We start from the raw sequence: 16001 nt of genomic DNA on the forward strand, positions 1-16001 counted from the left end.
CACGTCACACACACGTCACACACACACACACGCGTCACACACACGCGCGCGCATCTCGCACGCACCCAAATCTCGCCCGTGTCCTATCGCAACACCCAAATCGGCGCGTCACGAAGAGCACCGCACGTCACGTGAGGACAGAACGGCAGGTCCCTTCGCCGTCGCCGCGCAGCGCGAGGTGCTGGGGGAAGGGGGCACCTTGAGCTCGGGGAAGGTGTGAGCGGTGACGCCCCAGGCGTGCAGCACCTCCAGCATCTCGCGGCCGCTCAGCTTAAGGCAGTCCATCTCAAAGTCGTGGTGTTTCAACAGGTGAGTGCTCTGCGTCATCCACCTGCGAGACGGGGGACGAAACCGAGGGGGAGATCGTTCCCTCACCACGCCCTCACCATCCCCGTACGGCCTTTAACACACTGCTCGGTGGGCAAGTGCTGTTAGCGAGCACCTGTTTAGGCCGGCAAGGCACACGGGTGGGGGGGGGGGAGGGTGGCCCCCGGCCAGTCTTCGTCTCCCCGTGATGTGTGCACAGTGCGCCAGGTACTCGTTTATAACCGAGTCGACATAGGGGAGGCCAAGGACTGGTTCGGATATTCACCGCCGGTGTTTGCCGTAAGCCAGCTGACCAGGCCGACCGGGTCGTCCCGACTGACCCGGTTGGCCCAGCTGACTCAAATGATCCAAGGTGACCAGCCTGACTCGCCCAACCCGCCTGCGCCGAGGTGGTGACCCCGGATCGTGACCCAGGTGGTGACCGAGATGGGTGACCCGGGCGGGTGACCTTGGTGGGTGACCCCGGATCGGTGACCTTGGTGGGTGACCTTGGTGGACGACCAACGGGTTGGTGACCTTGGTGGGTGACCCTGCTGGTGACCCGGGTGGTGATCCGGGTGTCTGACCCGGGGCGAGCGACCCAGCGGCGGTGGCGGCGCGTGTGTGCGTGCGTGTGTGTGTGTGTGTGCGTGTGTGCGTGTGTGTGTGCGTGCGTGCGTGCGTGCGTGTGTGCGTGTGCGTGTGTGCGTGTGTGCGTGCGTGTGTGCGTGTGTGTGTGTGCGTGTGTGCGTGTGTGCGTGTGTGTGTGTGCGTGCGTGCGTGTGTGCGTGCGTGTGTGCGTGCGTGCGTGCGTGTGTGCATGTGCGTGTGCGCGTGTGCGCGTGCGTGTGTGTGTGCGTGTGTGCGTGTGCGTGCGTGCGTGTGTGTGCGTGTGTGTGTGTGTGCGTGTGCGCACCGGTCCAGGCTGATGCACACGGCCTGGAGCCGCGTGTGCTCGTCAGGCCGCACCCCGGCGGCGGCGAGGGAGCCGGCCTCGTCGCGGGCACGGCGAAGTGCACCCTGCGGCACGCTGGCGCTGGCGGCCTCGCGCGCGGCGTCCTCCATGTTGTGAGCCTCGTCCAGCACCACCACCTGGTCCCGCACGCTAATCTCCATCTGCTCGCGTGGGTGAGGGGGGTGACGGGGGTGACGGGGGTGGGGCAAGTGCTGTCAGCGAGCGCCTTTGAAGGCCGGCACGGCACACGAGGGGGTGGGTGGCCAGCACCACGCCCGGCCGCCTTTGTCTCCCCAGTGGCGATGTTTACTACACACCGCACGAGGTGAGGCTGAGTCGACCCAGGGGAGGCATGTGCTGTAAACGAGCAGCACCTACGAAGGCCGGCACGGGTACACGAGTGGGTGGGTGGCCAGCACAACGCCCAATCCGCCTCACAAAGAGTCACACACACACACACACAGATCTGTTGTAAACCCCCTGCGAGTGAGCAAAATACAAGAGCAGGTCTCGAATTGCCCCTGCGACTCACGCTCTGCCGTATCTGCGGGTCGATGAGGTAGTTGTAGGGGCAGAAGACGATGTCGGCCTCCTCCATGAGCTCGCGAGCGGAGAAGTACGGGCAGGCCCCGACGCGCCGGCCAGCCCTCACCAGGTCCTCCACGTCCCACGCGGACGCCAGCCCCAGCGACGGCAGCGCCGCCTGGCATCCCAGCTTGTAGACGTTGCGGAAGAACAAGCACGTGGCACCCTGCGCGGGTTGGGGCACCAGGTAGGAGTGAGTGCAGCAGAAAGGGATTCTCACAGCATCTCGTCATCTATAGACGCACCACAGGCTCATGCAGGATCAGGTCACATGCAGGATCAGGTCGCATGCAGGATCAGGTCGCATGCAGGATCAGGTCACATGCAGGCCTTATTCAGCCACAATCAGCACGGTTGGCTAGGTGCAGTGCGAAAGAAGTTGAACGTACTCAAACCCCTCCCTCCAACTCCCCCACCCCCCCCCAACTCCCCCACGCCCCCACCCCCCGCCCCCACCCCCGCCCCCACCCCCCGCCCCCACCCCCCGCCCACGGCCGCTCACGTCCTTGTTGTCCAGCAGCTCCCTGCAGGCCTCATTGCGTCCGTGCGGCAAGGCCGCCACGACGGGGTGCACGCACGTGTGCTCGCGGCTCGACAGCACCGTCATGCGCACGCCCGCGTACGCCGTGCGCCGCAGCTCGCGCGCCACCTGCGTGATCTGCCGGTGCGTGCGTGTGCCGAAGAAGATCTTGGGCGGCCGCGTCGGTCGCCGCACGACCCCGCCGCCCTCCGGGCCGCCGCAGCGGCCGCTCGACCCCGGGGCCCCCGCCGGCGCTCCCGGCGAGCCGCAGCCGCAGCAGGCGGCGCCGCACGGCTGCGAGCGGTGTGGGGGGGGCGGGGGGGGGGGGCATGGAGCGCGTGTGCCCACGCACACACAAAGACAAAGACCCCCCGTGTAGCTTTGACTAGACTGTTGGGGCAAGTGCTGCTAGCGAGCACCTGTGAAGGCCGGAACGGCGCACGAGGAGGTGTGTGGCCAGCACCACGCCCGACCGCCTTTGTCTCCCCAGTGGCGATGTTTACTACACACCGCACCAGGTAATCATTTTGAGGCTGAGTCGACCTAGGGCAAGCCCATGGCCCGTTCAGATAATCGTCACTGCTGTTGGCCGTGAGCGGGAATGGAACCCGGGTCACCGGGTTAATAACGCAGCGCGCTAACCGCTGCACCACCACTCCCCACGTGAACACTCACACACACACGCAGGGTGACTGTGGTAATGGAAGTGGCGGTGACGACAGTTTTAACGGTCGACGTCACAGTAACTGTGGTTGTCACGACGGCGGTGGAGATGTATGCATGCTGAACTTCTTTCACACCGTACGTAGCTAACCGGGCTGAGAGGCGACGGTGTGCGGTGCGCGTCTGACGATGACGATGGTGATAGTGACGGGTGACAGGTTACGGGTAAAGGGTGACAGGTGACAGGTGACAGGTAACGGGTGACGGGTGACGGGTGACAGGTAACGGGTGATAGTGACGGGTGACAGGTGATGGGTGACGGGTGACAGGTGACGGGTGATGACCACGGTGACGTCAGCGAACGTTTGTGAGAGCACTCACGGCGTTGCCGACGGGGCTCCACGCGGGGATTTGACCGTTCTGTTTCAGGGTGACGAGAGGCCTCGGGCGACCAACACCGCCTGCCTTGTCACCAGCACCACCAGCGCCATCATCGCTAACACCACCACTGTCGTCCTCGTAATGCACGCCCTTGGGAATGCCTCTTTTCATCTGCTGACCAAGAAACAACGACGTCACCCGACCAGCAGGCTCACGTCCAACACCTATTACCCAGCACGAGTTGCCACAGCGAAGGGAGCCGCGGTGGCTAGGAGATGTTAACTCCCTCGCCTGCTATGCAGGAAGTTGTGGGTTTGATCCCAACCCTGACACAAATGCTAGCTCAACGAAGTGGGGGCTTATCGCGTGGATATTTATCACAGCCAAATACTCTAAACGCGTGGTGATGTCGATTCTAAACGTGGAGGGGAAAACCGGAGGACCCAGAGAAAAATCCACGTGACCAAGGGGAGAGAGAGAGAGAGAGAGAGAAAGAGACGCAAACTCCAAATATACAGCAGCAGGCGTCAGGGTCAGGATTTAACCCAAGACCTCCTGTATACCAGGCAATGGAGTTAATATCCAGCCACCGAGGCACCCAATTCTAACTCTTAATAAAGACTGAGTAAAACCGTAATCTTAATCCGAATACTTAACCTTAACCCTGGTCCTAACACTCTTTCTAAGCTGAACTTTGCCCATAACCCGAACCCAGACGACTCCTAACCCCGACCGTTGCATTTGCGGTAACGCCGAAGCCACGCGTGACCGGGCCGTACCACCAGCGCCTTGCCGTGGGGGGTCCTGTTCCGCCGTTTCTCCACCTGGAAATCATCGTCATCCCCTTTGTCACCGCCGTCCGCGGGAGACCCCCGCTTGCCAGGGCGACTCATCCCCGGGGCCGCTGGGACACAAACACGGGTGGGGGCAGGACGGTGGTGGCAGGGTTAGCGCGATGATATTGTTGGGAGTTCGAATTTGCGTTAAAATCTGAATGACATGGCTTTGAAAAAAAAAAATTATCGGGGAAATGCCCGGCTTCGTGACATCACGTTGTGATGCGCGCGTACACACACCGTCAACATAAAACTAAACTGGTTATAAAAAGCAGGGGGGGTAGAGAGTTGGGGAGCGGAGACGCGGAGACCCCCCCCCCCCCGCTGCCCCAAACCAGACAGGGCCCCACGAAAAGGGATAAGGGTAGGGTTCATAGTCAGAGGAAGGGGAGAGAGTCGGGGAGAGCGAGTTATCATTACATGCAGGATTAATGATACGGTAAATGTATGTACGTACGTATGTAACTTTAACGTCTTTCGCGACGTTACGTAGCCAACCGTGCTCATCGGAGGTGAAGGATATGGTTCGAGTTAGGAGTCGAGGTTTAGAGTTCGAGTTCATGTTTTGGTGAATACTTTTGATAAAATTATCTAAATGGCTCTCTAAATAAAATGAACGCTGAACCCGCTCGCGCGTTCCGGGATTAGGCGGTGATGGGGACCGAAACCCTGCAACGTGCAGGCGTCTCGGAACGGGGCAACGAAGCTTCGAGCCGGCGTCGGACGGTCAGTGATACACGCAGCGCGGTACCACTCGAGTCGAGCCGTTGTTCGTGCGTCTCGCGTCTTGCGTGTGGTTCGTGTGTTCGTGTCTTCCCTTGACGCACGGACGGGGAGACACGGCCCCACCCACCTGACAGGAAGTACGGCGACGCGAGGGGGGAGCCCACCGCCGGGGTCACGGGGGGGGTCAGAGTCGAGGAGACGGGGGAGCCGCCGTTGCCCGGGAGGGCGGCCTCGCGCGCACGGCAGCTCGTGCCGAAGTACGGGGAGCGGCTCCCGGGCTCGGCCTCGGCAGCGGAGGGGGCAGCGGAGGGGGCAGCGCCCGCCTGGGCGCCGGGGGCCGAGTGGCAGGAGCAGTCGCAGGGCCCCCCACCGCACGGGGCGGGGGTTTGGGGGGGCGCGGACCCCTTGCAGCTCTTGTCCTCTCCGGGAGCCTTCTCCGAGTCTCCGTTCGCCAGTTTCTCTGTGAGAAGGGGCGCCACGGTGGACAGGAGATGTTAACTACCTCGCCTGGTGTACAGGAGGTCGTGGGTTCGATCCCGGCCCTGACGCCTGCTGCTGCTGCTGTATATTTGGAGTTTGTGTCTCTCTCTCATCATCATCACGGTGGCTATGAGATGTTAACTACCTCGCCTGGTGTGCAGGAGGTCGTGGGTTCGATCCCGACCCTGACTCCTGCTGCTGTATATTTGGAGTTTGCGCGTCTCTCTCTCTCTCTCCCCGTGGTCGCGTGGATTTTTCTCCAGGTCCTCCGGTGTTTCCCTCCACATTTAGAATCAACGTCACCACGCGTTTAGAGTCTTTGGCTGCGATAAATTTCCACGTGTCGATAAGCCACCTCGCTGAGCTGATCATTTGTGATAGCCAGGTCGCTTCCGGAAAAAAAGCAACACAGCTCAGAGGGGTACAATAAAAAAATCGTTTAGTTTGAGACAAACACCCGCTCGGGGTCCGCGCACTCGCGCAGGTCACTGCGTTGATTTGCGTGCGCAGCGGTTCCCAGCCTTCGGTGCGTGTTCCACACGGGGGTACGCGGCACATCCCGAGGGGAGCTCGCGAGATCATTTACGCAACTGCGGTGGTCACCTTAGGGGTTGCATGATCGCGCGCGCGCATTGGCAATTCTAAAGCGCTACGCTCATCTGTTCGTACGCGTGTACGTTGAACTTCTTTCGCACAGTACGTAGCCAACCGTGCTAATCGGAGGCGCTAGGGGAAGGACAACAAACAAAACGGATCCCGTACCGTACTGGTGCTTCTGCCAGGCCAGCGTGGAGCAGAGCAGAGCCAGGCTCTTTCCGCTGCCGGTTGGGCTCTCCAGCAGGCAGTGCTCCTTACCGTTGAGGCCACTCATGATCTGCTCTCGCACACAGAGAGAGAGAGAGAGCGGTGAGAGAGCGATTAGCGAGTGGTGAGAGTGGCGAGGAACTGCTTACGTCCAGCGCTCCTGCATGACACCGGGGAATGGCACGGTAGAGAGAGTGAGGAGAGAGCAGTGAGAGAAAGCGGTGAGAGAGAGAGGTGAGAGAGCGATTAGCGGGTGGTAAGAGTGGCGGGCGAGGGACTGGGTAAGCACGGCATTCATGGGTGACGCTCGGTAATGGTACGGTAGAAAGGGTGCGGAGAGGGGAATGAGAGAGTAGCGGAGAGAGAGCGGCGAGAGAGAGTGCTGAGAGAGAGTGATTAACGAGCGGTGAGGAGTGCGGTGAGCGATTGTTTACGCACGGCGTTCATGAGCGACACTTGCGAAGGGTACGGCACGCACGGGAACTCCACCCTGGTGCCGCCGATCGTGTAGACATTCGCTGCCATCGCCACGGCCTCTGTGGATAAATGTCGCGATGCGTCGCCGTTACAGACGCCACGCACAACCGCAGGACGCTCTCTTCAACAACCGCATCTTCGAGCAGAAGGAAATCGAGCCTCGTGAAAGTGAATAAACAAGATTAAACCCCGCAAGTAAAAGCATCGTTGTCGTCGTAATCAAGCATCCCGCAAGGACCTGTACGATCTTTTGTTTCAGTTTAACACGTAGGCTTTCGCGACCAATATTATTCATAATAAAGGTTTTTGGGTTAGATCGCGTTTATTTATAAATGTGTCGTAACCCTCCACCACCCGACACGGCCAATCAGCAAAGAAAAGTGTCACGTTGACAAAAGACAAATAATTCACTACTTCAGCCCACCGGTGTGTTGAAGAGTTAATCCACATTTACAGTTTGAGTACGACGTTTCGCTGGTAAATACTTCCAGCATCATCGGGCAATTCGCCAGAATGGTAAAGCCCTCGCTTGCTCCCGGTTTTATATAGAGCAGAAGAGTGACGTCATCACTTAACTCATCAGGTGCAGTGATTAGAGGCGGAGGGGGGGGTAATGTAATTATATAATCGATTAGTAATCAGTCATTGGTTATGATTAGTAATGAGTTGTAGATTAGTAATTCTTTAAATCAAAATGTAATGTGTATTATTTAAGACGCACTACGACAGAATGGCTACAATAATGCTCAAATTAACAGAGCACTGAATGCCAAATCACGATCGCAAAGCAATACTACTGAAAGCGACCAGATTGTTAAAACAATAAAAATTCCATATATCTCAGGAGTAACTGACAAATTAGCCCGCGTTTTGCAAAAGCAAAACATTACAGTAAGATTTGGTACAGTACACAAAATTCAAAAACTAGTATCTTGCACTAAAGACGCATTACCTAAACTATCAACAGAAGGTGTATATCGGATTAATTGTTCATGTGGCAGCTGCTACATTGGGCAGACGGGACGTAACATCAGCGTAAGACTAAAAGAACATCAGAGAAATATTAAATTATCTCAAACACAACTGTCGGCAGTGGCAGAACATGCTTGTCAACAAGGACACTCAATTGATTTTGACAATGTTGCAGTGGTGTATAAAACTAATTATTACTGGCAAAGACTAATTAGAGAATCCATTGAAATTGAGAGGAACAAGAATAACTTTAATCGCTCTGACAGCTACCGGCTCAGTGCGGCCTGGAAGCGTATTATTAAATAATACACATTACATTTTGATTTAAAGAATTACTAATCTACAACTCATTACTAATCATAACCAATGACTGATTACTAATCGATTATATAATTACATTACCCCCCCCTCCGCCTCTAATCACTGCACCTGATGAGTTAAGTGATGACGTCACTCTTCTGCTCTATATAAAACCGGGAGCAAGCGAGGGCTTTACCATTCTGGCGAATTGCCCGATGATGCTGGATGTATTTACCAGCAAAACGTCGTACTCAAACTGTAAATGTGGATTAACTCTTCAACACACCGGTGGGCTGAAGTAGTGAATTATTTGTCTTTTGTCAACGTGACACTTTTCTTTGCTGATTGGCCGTGTCGGGTGGTGGAGGGTTACGACACATTTATAAATAAACGCGATCTAACCCAAAAACCTTTATTATGATCTTTTGTTTGTTTGTGTTCACATGAGCAAATCATCCACAACGCGCGGGCCCCGCCCCCCCGCCATATTCATCAGATGTCGGACGCTGAGCAGCGTTGAGCTTGGATAGTGCTGGGGTGGGGGCTGTCACTGTGCATTTTGATGCCGTGCCTTTGCTTGCATTTAGTGTTGAAAAGTCGGCAAGAATTTGTTACTTGTATACTTTATTTTTTAGTGGCTTGCTTCGCGTCCCTATACTGTGCGCTCCGAGCGGGTTTCTTTTGTGTTGTTGTCGTTGTAACTCGCCCACCCCGTGCCACGACTGGACATCTGTGAAAAAGAGCTTCATAGCTCATCGGATTCCTCCTGAAAGTCTAAATAAAGATTCTGATTAAATAAGCAGCTGCGCTATGTGGCGAGTAGCAGAGAGGAGTGCTACTAATTCTAAACTAAACTATTTTTTATTTAACCAGGTAAGGCCCCATTGAGCTGTGTAACTCTTTCTCACAAGCCACCTGGCCCATCACAAACGGTAGCTGCTCAGCAGGGTGGCTCATCATCACGTGGCTATTTAAAGCAACCGCAGAACTCTCAACGCGTGTTTATAAATGTGGAGGGATAAAATCCACGCGACCGCGGGGAGAGAGACACGCAAACATCCAATTCCATTGTTGTACTGTAAGTCTATGCTCCCGCGTCTATGTTCCCCGCCTTCACCAACTTATAGCGACCAGCATGGTGAAGCAGATCAAATAGCCCTCACGACCGGCCCGGCATGCGGAGGCCCTCATTAAGAAGTGGACTGGCCAATTGGCTGTACATGTACAGTACACTACACTTCCACAGTGTGAGCTAGCCCGGGCCAATTGGCAACTCTCCCCAGGCTGCTCAAATGAGCAAAGAGAAGTGCTCAGCTCTGTTGGTGTCGGCGCTCCACGTTCCCATGACGGGGGGGGGGGGGGGGGGGGGCTGTCTTCCCGTGGGACATCCACCGCTGTTTGACATCCCACAAAGTGGCGTTGCATTGCGCGGTCCGCGCAGCCGCGACGGAGGTGACGATGGAGGTGACGGAGGTGACGATGAGCCGACTCGGCCCCTGCGCGGCAACTTGAACTCACGGGGCTTCGCTTGCGAGTCCCACCGTGCTTTGGGCACGCTGCCCTCCGGGCTGATCATATCGCTGCAAGGCAAGGCACAAGCAAGCGCAGCAACATGCACAACGATGGCGATCCAAGATCACGGCGCTCCCCATCATGGCCACTGGAACAAACTTCCCCTGTCCCCTCCACATTAAGCAGTCACCTTTCATCACTAGTTTTCGCTCCTCACTCCAAACGCACTCATTGTTCCATAGCTCACCCTACGACCCTCCTATAATCTCCCCGTCATAACCACCACCACCACCACCGTTACTGTTCCCTATTCACATTCTCATTATACAGCTACCACTCATTAACCCATTTAATTCGATCCATTTATCGTCACCGTCATCAATTTCGCTTTCACCAAATTCACGCATCATCATCGCAGATTTTCCCCCATTACTTCTTCTCACCTATTTCATTCACCTCATCGACACCATTACAAACAAGGCACTTTACAAATCGCGTGAAGATAAGATGATCCGTTCGAGACGGTGGTGTACAGCAGCAAAAGCAGTTTATGTTTGGCACAAAGATCCTTTGCTGTCTGTGCGTGACTGATGGTCACGGCCAAAGCGGTTGATCCCAATCACCACGCCTCGCCAACGCTTCCTACCCTCTGCCATAACACAGCACGGTGAAGCGTGACAAGTGCTTATATTCAATCAAATAAATCCAACTACTCTGAACAAGAATCTATGCCTCGAGTTTCCTGGCCGGCTGGCTGCTGGCTGGGCTCCAGTCCACCGCCCCAGCACCAACTCTGCTGCCGTTCGTGACTGCTGGGGCCGTTGCCACAGAAACTACAGCTGGGAAACCGGCGACAAGTTCTTAATTTTTTTTTCCGTGCAATGAATAAACATTGAATTCTAAAGGCGGAAGTCCATAAAACATTTCGTGATTATACGTAATGGATAGCGACACCGACGAGATGGCAGTAGCGAATAGAAAAGACTGATCCCAAGGTCTAATTAAAGTCGCTCTCACTTTTTAATCCGTGCCCCTACTAACGTAATTATTTTGCCGAAATGTATTTAAATCCTATTGAATGTCAAAACAAACCCTCACAATCCATATTATCTTGGCATTGTATTATTACTTATACAAGCAGATGTTACTCTATGTGCTCCGAGTACAGGAGCTTAGTGAGATCAACATGGCAATGACAGCTGTCAATCATTTTCCGTTACAGAACAACAACAACGGGTTCCCCACTCGTCATCAAAACTAAAATCATGAATCCCCCTCGACAAAGCCTCCCCTTAACCCCCCCCCCCCACCGCCCCCGGCCGACTTGCCATCATGAATCTGTACAAACTGATCACGACTAAATACGTAAAACATTGCTCATCATTCGTGCCAAGTGAGACGGTGCAAACGTCAACTCAGACGAAGCCTGGACAGTCAAAAGGGGAAGTTCACAACGTGAGGTCACAAAGCAGGCCCCAGGGGATGCACACCATGCCCTGGCTTCAATCTCCCGGCCCTGATGCTCATGTGGCCACAAAACCCACGAACCGCATCCGCTGCAACAACCAACAACAACAACACCACCGTTCACCTCGAAGTGGCGGTGACCTCACCACGGCGCTTGTGCCAGGCTAGGTGCACTTTTGAGGCCACGTGAAGTGTCAACACCCCTGGGTGCCATGTGTTGGCCGACTGAGATGACTGGCTGATGCACCAGCAGCTGCGTGCCCCCTACTGTGCCAACAACACTGCACGGACCACGGCAGGGGAAGCAGATGCTGATGTTCATCATGATGATGCACTGAGGGGAAATTACAAACTCTCTCGACGGGGCAGCGTGCTGAGACTGTGGTCACACCACCCAGCCTGTAGTCACACCACCCAGCCTGTAGTCACACCACCCAGCCTGTAGTCACACCACCCAGACTGTGGTCACACCACCCAGCCTGTAGTCACACCACCCAGACTGTGGTCACACCACCCAGCCTGTAGTCACACCACCCAGACTGTGGTCACACCACCCAGCCTGTGGTCACACCACCCAGTCTGTAGTCACACCACCCAGACTGTGGTCACACTACCCAGCCTGTGGTCACACCATTCAGACTGTGGTCACACCACCCAGACTGTGGTCACACCACCCAGACTGTGGTCACACCACCCAGACTGTGGTCACACCACTCAGACTGTAGTCACACCACCCAGCCTGTGGTCACACCACCCAGCCTGTGGTCACACCACCAAGACTGTGGTCACACCACCCAGCCTGTGGTCACACCACCCAGACTGTGGTCACATCACCCAGACTGTGGTCACACCACCCAGACTGTGGTCACACCACCCAGCCTGTGGTCACACCACCCAGACTGTGGTCACACCACCCAGACTGTAGTCATACCACCCAGACTGTAGTCATACCACCCAGACTGTGGTCACACCACCAAGACTGTGGTCACACCACCCAAACTGTGGTCACACCACCCAGACTGTGGTCACACCATTCAGACTGTGGTCACACCACCCAGACTGTAGTCATACCACCCAGACTGTGGTCACACCATTCAGAGAGGAAGGAGGAGGCATCACAGCAGCGACGATTCACCACTCCGCTACTCCCGACTCCAAACCATCCGGGTTAATCAACCATCAGCTCGATGTTTCTCGACCCACACCGAAACCCAGACTCATAGAGACCCATAGACAGACGCACAGACTCACACTAAACCCCACTCACATGGTGACCTACTGACTCACAAAGAGACCCATTGATCACAGAGGCCCATCGACTCGCATAGAGACCCAGAGACTCACATAGAGAACCATCGACTCACATAGAGACCCATCGACTCACATAGAGACCCATCAACTCACATAGAGACCCATCAACTCACATAGACCCAGAGACTCACAGAGACCCATAGACCCACATAGAGACCCATAGACCCACATAGAGACCCATAGACAGACGCACAGACTCACACTAAACCCCACTCACATCGTGACCTACTGACTCACAAAGAGACCCATTGATCACAGAGGCCCATCGACTCACACAGAGACCCAGAGACTCACATAGACCCAACCCATTGACCCACATAGAGACCCATAGACCCACATAGACCCATAGACTCACATAGAGACCCATCGACTCACATAGAGACCCATAGACCCACATAGAGACCCAGAGACTCACATAGACCCAGAGACTCACATAGAGACCCATCGACTCACATAGACACCCATAGACTCACATAGAGACCCATAGACCCACAGAGACCCATCGACTCACATAGAGACCCATAGACCCACATAGAGACCCAGAGACTCACATAGACCCATCGACTCACATAGAGATCCATAGACCCACATAAAAATCCATTGACCCACATAGAGACCCATCGACTCACATAGAGACCCATAGACCCACAGAGACCCATAGACCCACATAGAGATCCATTGACCCACATAGAGACCCATAGACCCACAAAGACCCATAGACCCACATAGAGACCCATAGACCCACATAGAGACCCATTGACCCACATAGAGACCCATCGACTCACAAAGAGACCCATATGAAGGAGGCATCATCACACCGCTAGCTACGCCTGACGCAATCACCTGGCTCCTTCGACCACCTCGATGTAATAACATCAGCAATTGTTGCTTTCTTAACATGCACAAACCGCAGAATCACCGATTCAAACATAATCGATGTAACAACGCACAGCGATGATCGTCGTGGTTGGTGATGATTATCGTGGGATACGGCGTCTCACGGGTTCGCCAGCGCTGATCCCCCCCTCCCAGATCATGGAAGACCCGGGCCCCGAGGTGGTGGGGGGCACGGCGAGCTGGGGGGGGGGGCAGTTGAGGGGCTCGCGGGAGCGAATTTCGCGTTTGCGCGCGCCACCGTAAACGCGCACGCGCGGCCGTGACGTCACGGCCGGAGAGCCCGACCCAACGAAGTAAAACTTTGTTTTTGTATTTACACAGAGAGACGGATAAGTGCAGGAAACGCGTCGTCCGTTTGCCTTTCTTTTGTTATTTAAAATCTAAATAATTATTGTGTTAAAAAAAACAACACGCACGATAGGGGACGTGACGTCATTAGTTCAGAGTCCCCACCCCCCACCCCCATAGCGGCCCCGTCCCTGAGAGCAGGCGGCCATCTTGTTAAGTTCACTCGAATTCCTCTGTCGTGGACTTAAATGTTTGTAATTATTAAAAGATAATCTTTGATTTTATAAAAATAATTCTTAAAAGATAACAATTAAAAAATAATAACGTCGTACTCAGATTGTAAATGTTGTGGATTTTCTCTCCAACACACCGATGTGCTGCTGAACTAAGGGGCCGTCCGTAAATGACGTCACGCTATTTTGGCCGATTTTTGACCACCCCTCCCCCCCTCGTCACACGACGTCACAAAGAATCAGACCCCCCTCAAATATGACGTCACAAAGCTCTGCCCCCCCCCCCCCCAAAAAAAACATATTTCCATTTCGAAAATAAAACATGCTTCAAATCATTATAGAATTGAAGCTTTCATGACTGCATAAATCAATATACTCATTGTTTTTTTCGGTAAAGTCAGGTATGAAGAAAATTATATTAAAATAATAATAAATCACGGCGTTTCGAACGCAACACAAGCGATCATCATCAGGTGTAAAACAAATAGTGAGGGAGCACATAGGGGGACATCACGTACGTAGCACATAGAGAACGTTAAACTGTACGGAGGCAAATACAACAAGAAGATGAGAGATGAGAACTCAACAAACCTAAGAAAAATAACGTGATGTAAAACCAGTCGGCCAACAACGCAAATAGACACTGACCTGGTTAACCACGAATTTCAGAAGACTGCTAAATTTCGTTTAGCCACCACAGGGGCTAAACAGGGGCTCTGAACGGGTGCGAGGGGCTGGTAACCCTCCAACCTTCAATTAATTACCACGAAACTACGACTTAAATATGTAACTAATAAGCTTGTGCCGGAGGCCCCGGGGGGACAGGCGTCTATGACGTCTCCTGGCCAAACCCCAATTGGCGGAGCCAGGAGATTGAATCTCTACCCTTGGGGCTCCTTCAGACACAACGAAAAGCCACTTCGTTTGGCCACGTGGCATGTTCGAACGCTCACTGCGGAGGAGAGGCTGCCACCCCTCTGTCGGGAGCTGGACCGGTACTGCCTGGATCTCTGTGGCATTCAGAAGGTCCGGTGGACCGGTTCTGGCTCCTGCCACCATGAGGGGTGGACAGTCCTCTACTCGGGGCAGCAGACTGTCAAACAACAGGGTGTGGCTCTTCTTTTGAACAAAAGAATGAAGGGGGCGTGGGAGCGTGGCGGTGAGGTGTGGGAAGCTGTAAGCCCCAGGCTACTTGGGCTCGCCTTCCCATCAATCGGAGGCGAGGATTGGTGGTCGTGGTTACTTATGCCCCCACCGAAGACGAACATCCGTGGAGGGATGCAGGCAAAGCTGATGAGTCAGATGCCTTCTATGACTTCCTGTCACAGGTGCTGGCTAAAGTGGCCCCTCGGGATAGAGTCATCTTGTTGGGTGACTTCAATGCCCGAGATGGTCATGATGCTGGCATCTGGTCTGGAGTGATTGGAGGGCATGGGCCAGATCAGCTCAAAAACAACGGTAGGAGGCTAGTAGATTTTTGTGCAGCCCATGGGCTTGTTATTACCAACACGCTGTTCCGGCATCGGCGCATCCACACAACATCATGGATGCATGCCGGGTCCAAGCAAGAACATCTGCTGGACTACATAGTTACGGACCAGCGGATGCGAGCCCATATCCTTGACACCAGGACCTACCGTGGAGCTGATCTGTCCTCTGACCATCAACTTGTGATCTGTAAGATGCGCCTGCCATTCTTCCGCTCCGGTGGTGGGTGTACACCCAGGACCCCATTCCAACCAAAAGTAGCCTGGTCTCAGTTATCTGATGAAAGTTGCAAGCGAGAATTTCATCATCGCCTGCGGCTGGGGTTGGCATCGTCCCCCACTCCTCCTGATGTTGAGGGTAAATGGGCGAGGTTTAGGACTGTGACTTATGCAGCTGCAATAGCTGCTTTGGGTACGCGGTCCAGACCTCCCCAGAGACCCTGGCTGACAGAGGAGGTGTTCAGGATGGTTGAGAAAAAGCGACAGGCCCACTGTCATCGGCTACAGAATCCCACGTCAGAGAATGAGGAGGCTTACCGCAGCCTTCGCTCGGAGGTTCGGAGAGCCGTGAGGCGCTGCAAGGATGGGTGGTGGTCGCGGGTTGCTGAGGAGATGGAGTCTGCCTCAGTGGCCCGCGATCACAAATCTCTATTTAACTCCATCAAAAAAGTAACCTGCAGCACCACACCTATTACCATCATTAGGGGAAAAACGGTGATCCAATCTCCGACCCCCAGGAACGGGTTTGCAGATTTGCTGAGCATTTCTGAGGTCCTGGGGGAGGGAAAATCCCTCAGCCAG

The 16001-nt window shown here is 54.6% G+C and overlaps 1 protein-coding gene across 1 annotated transcript in view; it reads right to left on the reverse strand.

Annotated features, from left to right (window-relative positions):
* The window catches only part of BRIP1 (BRCA1 interacting DNA helicase 1), a 36711-nt gene extending 23258 nt beyond the window's left edge, over positions 1-13453 (reverse strand). The window contains exons 1-11 of the mRNA XM_032967526.2: positions 13246-13453; positions 9524-9585; positions 6695-6792; positions 6215-6326; positions 5100-5432; positions 4190-4314; positions 3411-3581; positions 2349-2660; positions 1794-2012; positions 1223-1422; positions 199-331 (exon numbers count right to left, since the gene is read on the reverse strand). Of these exons, the coding sequence (XP_032823417.2) occupies positions 199-331; positions 1223-1422; positions 1794-2012; positions 2349-2660; positions 3411-3581; positions 4190-4314; positions 5100-5432; positions 6215-6326; positions 6695-6792; positions 9524-9581 (1761 nt within the window). The 5' untranslated portion in view covers positions 9582-9585; positions 13246-13453. The remainder of the gene's footprint in view (positions 1-198; positions 332-1222; positions 1423-1793; positions 2013-2348; positions 2661-3410; positions 3582-4189; positions 4315-5099; positions 5433-6214; positions 6327-6694; positions 6793-9523; positions 9586-13245) is intronic.
* Positions 13454-16001: the final 2548 nt, after the last annotated feature.

Source organism: Petromyzon marinus, chromosome 38 (assembly GCF_048934315.1).
Source record: "Petromyzon marinus isolate PM22_M1 ecotype Great Lakes invasive population chromosome 38, UKy_Petmar_22M1.pri1.0, whole genome shotgun sequence".
NCBI lineage: Eukaryota > Metazoa > Chordata > Hyperoartia > Petromyzontiformes > Petromyzontidae > Petromyzon > Petromyzon marinus.